This window comes from Lytechinus variegatus, chromosome 1 (assembly GCF_018143015.1).
Source record: "Lytechinus variegatus isolate NC3 chromosome 1, Lvar_3.0, whole genome shotgun sequence".
NCBI lineage: Eukaryota > Metazoa > Echinodermata > Echinoidea > Temnopleuroida > Toxopneustidae > Lytechinus > Lytechinus variegatus.
Genome location: NC_054740.1, coordinates 65,587,061 through 65,591,912, shown reverse-complemented (window position 1 = coordinate 65,591,912; position 4,852 = coordinate 65,587,061). Strand labels below are relative to the sequence as shown.

General features: G+C 42.0%; 1 protein-coding gene across 1 annotated transcript; it reads left to right on the top strand.

Annotated features, from left to right (window-relative positions):
• The first annotated feature begins 1,214 nt into the window (after nt 1–1,214).
• Nucleotides 1,215–3,667, top strand: LOC121420122 (leucine-rich repeat-containing protein 4-like). Its single transcript, XM_041614661.1, has one exon. It carries the CDS (start codon nt 1,228–1,230, stop codon nt 3,658–3,660), a length of 2,433 nt encoding a protein of 810 aa, XP_041470595.1. The 5' UTR covers nt 1,215–1,227; the 3' UTR covers nt 3,661–3,667.
• Nucleotides 3,668–4,852: the final 1,185 nt, after the last annotated feature.

Sequence of the window (4,852 nt, the reverse complement as noted above, 5' to 3'; positions counted from 1 at the left end):
GGTTCTATACCATTTGTCTTCGAAGGACAAACTCTCTGACCCTTGACAGTTGTGACGCAAGCAAGGTGTCAAATTAAAGGTGATGAGTTACTCAGTTATCTAGAATAAAACTCACAAGAATCAATTATGCATTCTTGACTATAGCTAACCTTTGTACTTGTTACCTTTTTTAGAACCACCCTGTATATTATATGATCATTGTTCTTCGTTTCATTATTTCTGATAACTATCGTCAGCATTAAAATTACTACATCACTGTTAGAATCGTATTATGATACTCCTCACATTAACTTTCTATTTATTTTCTTTCTTGTATTCATTCTTTCGTTTTTCACTTTTTACATGTTTTACACTCCCTTGACTATAGCACCCTTGTCACTGACTTACACTACTGACTAATAAACTAAATATATCACTACAACAATCATGTAGCTCCGTTTGGAAATAGTTCCTTCGAATATGGTACCTCATTGCTAAGAATCTCAAAGAATTATAAGGAAAATATAAAGCTTGTACAACATACATTCATATCAAGATATCAAATCGGAAGATTTGAACTGATTGGGGTTGCCACATTCAGAGATTGAGTATGAGACGAACGAATAGATAGGATTCTTGAATCTAATCAGGATTACCCCATAGACGCACGTCCCAAAAGGGTTGTTCTAAAACTGGTGCTTAGTATCTCCAGATCATCGTTCGCATTTTGATCATGTTGGATGATTTTGAAATGTCATACTCTTCGAACGGCTCTTGTACTTTTAATTTCGTGCATCTGGTTTTCAGAATGATTTATTTTGATAGGCTCGCTCCTACACCATCTTTTGCTATAAAATCAGATCCAGTGGCGTACCTAGGATTTACCACAGGGGGGGGGGGGGAATCGTCCGCCCAAAATTTTGACAAGCAAAAAAAAGTCTTTAAACTCGTCAGGGGGGGCAGGGATACGTTCTTTGCATGGGTTGTGACTCGTCAGGGGGGAGACTGCCCCCTGCCCCCCCCCGTAGGTACTCTAGTGATCATATCCCATTCTCTATACCCATGGCCTCACCCCATCCCGTCCGTCTCTGTGTCTCCATATCAAGACAAGTACAATCTTCTTTTACGAAATCAATGCTCACACTTAAGTGGTGATCTCTCTTATTTGTAACGGCAAATTGAATTTTGTTTTCCCCCTTTTCTTTTATATTTCCTCAGGACGTGCAGGTGCTAGCAACCACTTCTTCCATGATGAAGGGCCTGGGATTAGTGTTGATGATTAACCTGATGAAGGTTTGCCTGAACAATGGATTCCAGAGTAATCATGGTAATACACCACACGCACAAACGTGTGTGTCTGATTGTGAGACAAACATCCAGAACGCCAGACTGTCATGTGAGGGTCAGATGCTGCAGTGCGTACCCGACCCATGCTGCCAAACAGAAACGAGGCACCTTAACATGGCCAACAACCATCTAACCCATCTCAAGATTCTCGCCTTCCAGAGCTTCCCAAGACTCCGAATCCTGGATCTGCGACAGAACGCCTTGGCTAACATAGCACCGGGTGCTTTCAGCAACCTGAACCAACTGCAATTGCTTGACGTACGTGCGAACAAACTGCGTCACCTCTATGGTGGTATGTTCAACGGTCTCTCCTCCATCCAGAAGTTGTACCTCGCCAACAACGAGATCGAGTCCATAGCCCCTGGAACTTTTGCAGGCATGACACATCTCATCAGCCTGAAATTGAACTACAACAAAGTGACAACTCTGTACGCCAATATGTTTTTCCCGCTGCAGAGATTACAGCGTTTGTACATCTACGGGAATCGGATATCGGCCGTCAACGAAGAAGCCTTCCGCGGTTTGGTAAATCTAGTGACACTGTCTCTCGCGGAAAATCCTTTCGTGACCCTTCCAAATATCTTACCATACATACCACATATCACTCATATTCGGCTAGAACATGTTCGTCTCACCTGTGATTGTCGACTAGAGTTCCTTCGGATGTGGCTCAGAGACAACCTTTATGAGGCCTATGAGAGTTATGCCTTATGTCATGGACCAGAACATGTCCAAGGTACCCCAATGTATCATATCCAAGAGCCTCTGCCATGTCCTACCAGAGACCGAAACCTTCCCATCAGTCGGGAAGATAATGACCCATCCCATGTAGCCGATCCCGATGAAGCGGCAAGTCACACTTCTGTTCAACTTGAAATACATTCGGAATCAGCATCTGAATATAGTGAATTTTTCGCTTCGTTTTCGGAACTGTCACACGGATCCGTTTCTAAGACAAGTGTGACGTCAACTGAAGGAGGCATAAGCGAGAGCGTACACGGGAGTGGTACAGTGAGAGCTGATTCAGGTGCTTCCTCCACAGTATCCAAAACACATATCCCTATTGAACCATTAACGCCTAGAGGAACACTATCGCCAGTTGTTACAACTGAATCACATATCGTAGCAAGTGAAACAAGGAGTGCAGATGGGTTTACGCATTTCACACCACCAACAATGACCGAGTCCTCTCACAAAAACACATCCAGAGGTAATGTTCCAGATAGTCCGATCGTAAATGAAACTGATAACAGTTCAAGGGTTAATGGAAGTTTCAACGAACTTCCACGTCCTACACATCGGGCGGGCAGTAGGAATCATCCAGATAGGAATAACGGACATCAACATGGTCATCGAGATGATTATGTTACTACAACGGTTTCGTATGAGACCACAGATCCGTACAGATCCACCCCGACACCAGCGGAAATACCTCGAGGACCTCCTCAGTCATGGGGTCTGAAAGGATCCTCTGTGACAATTCGCTGTCCAGTCCATATCCATAACATGAATGACTCCAAGATTAAGTGGCTTACGCCTCATGGCAAGCTGATTATGTCGAATGTATCTCGCTATGGTATCACAAAGAGAGGGTCGTTGATTATCAATAATCTGCAGGCGTATGACCACGGGACCTACCGATGCATCGTCCGCAAGGCGCTTAACAGTGTAAAAATGTTACCGGCCAGGTTGACTCTTGCATGCCCGTGTCAGGAAGAGGCACCGAAGAAACCGTCATTTGAACCCAGTGTCAATTCCTCCAAAGAGAATCACTTTGGACAAGATGCGGATCCTCATCATGAACACTCCCACCCTCCATATGATACCAGATGCAGCCCTGTACCAATGGTAGTTGCAATTGTGACAACCTTCCAAGCCACTGTAGCCCTTTGCGTAATCACATTCTGCCTCTGCTGCTCCAAGAATCTCAACTATTCCCTGAAAGACCGGACCTGTACCGGCGTCCCCGAACCCATTGCGGTAGTTCGCACTCGCGGAAAGTTTAACACAAGATCGCGCGATTTCGTACAGTCCGGCGAACCCACCTCGTCATCTGTTCTGAGTTCGGGTGGATCCGACTTCTACGAAGCACTCACCGATCACGGGTTTTCCCCAAGGCAAGCGTCTTCAGTACGATCTTACGATGCGTATTACGAGTCGCATCCTGGATCGGAGTACGTGAACTATCGAAAGCCCAAGAACTACATGTACATGGTGGGGTATATGGACACCGGGTCTGGTCGCAGAGCCGTAGGGTACAGGTCCTCCACGGAATCTCAGTGTGCCTCAATCAAGGAAATAACCAATGAGAATATATATGTCAGCAAAGATTGATTCGAACTGTGCAAGAATCCGATCTTAGAGACTGAGCGGTCAGATTCATTGCTCTTAATATGCAGGGTTTGATGTTTTAAAAAAATGTAACATGAATATCAAATTGAATGTTACTCGGTACGTTGTTGAAGTGATGTAGTAATTATTCGACAGTTTGTCGTGATAATGATCAGTCGCCAGTGTCATACCTGGAATTTCTTGCCAAAAAGGGCACGAAATTGTCTGCAAATTTTAAAAAGGGTCACATCTATATCGTTCCCGTCAAACGTTTTCAGGTCATCAAAATTCTTTCATGTGACAAGCTTAGCTGCCCCCCCCAAAAAAAAAAAAAGATATATATGTGCTTGTAATGTCAATACAATCATCAATTAGTGAATAATTTTGTTTCTTGAGAAAATTTATCCGGTAAGTCTTGCCATTCACCTAAACAATCATCTCGAACCATTGTTATGTAATTGCCTTATATAATGTACAGTCTTCGATGTTCTAGGTTCTAATATCGTTTTAAATGTAAATACAAGTAGGAATGTCGCTGAAAAGAGACACGCTCTTAAATATTTAAGTTGAATTTATAAAAAGCAAAGTAATGGTACGGCTACTTTTATGAAGAGAAGAAATAAAATTTCAATGTGCAAATGGAAGTAACGTGGTTCCAGTAAGATGAAAAGGAAAGTCATATGCATATTATATATATTATGAAAGTATTACCGAGTTTTACAAAAGATTACAAATACAGTAACAAGTTCACTCCTCAAAATTAAATATAAAGAGAGGTAATGTTTGCTTATCACGGTTCTTGAAAGAGAATTAAATTCAATCGTATTCTGTCACTCACAATAATTCTTAAGATATTATATTTTCATAAAACCAACAGAAGGCTTATTAATCATATTAACATATCGTGTTGTCACTAACGTTTCGTGATGAAAAAATATACGGAAAATATTGTATATACATGCAAGAAGAAAGATTGTCAAGTGACTCCTTCACGTATTTTATTTCTTTCTTCTTGTGCAGGTCTTGACCACGTAATAGATATCTATTGTGACGTCATTCGTTGGAAGGTCGGTGTGTGGAAAGAGATGCCTCTAATTGATTTTTTTTATCCATAGTAAAACTTTGTATTATGACGTCAGATAGAACAAACGTTTACAAAGACTTGCTCTCTGATTAAAGCGATTGTTTCGATTTG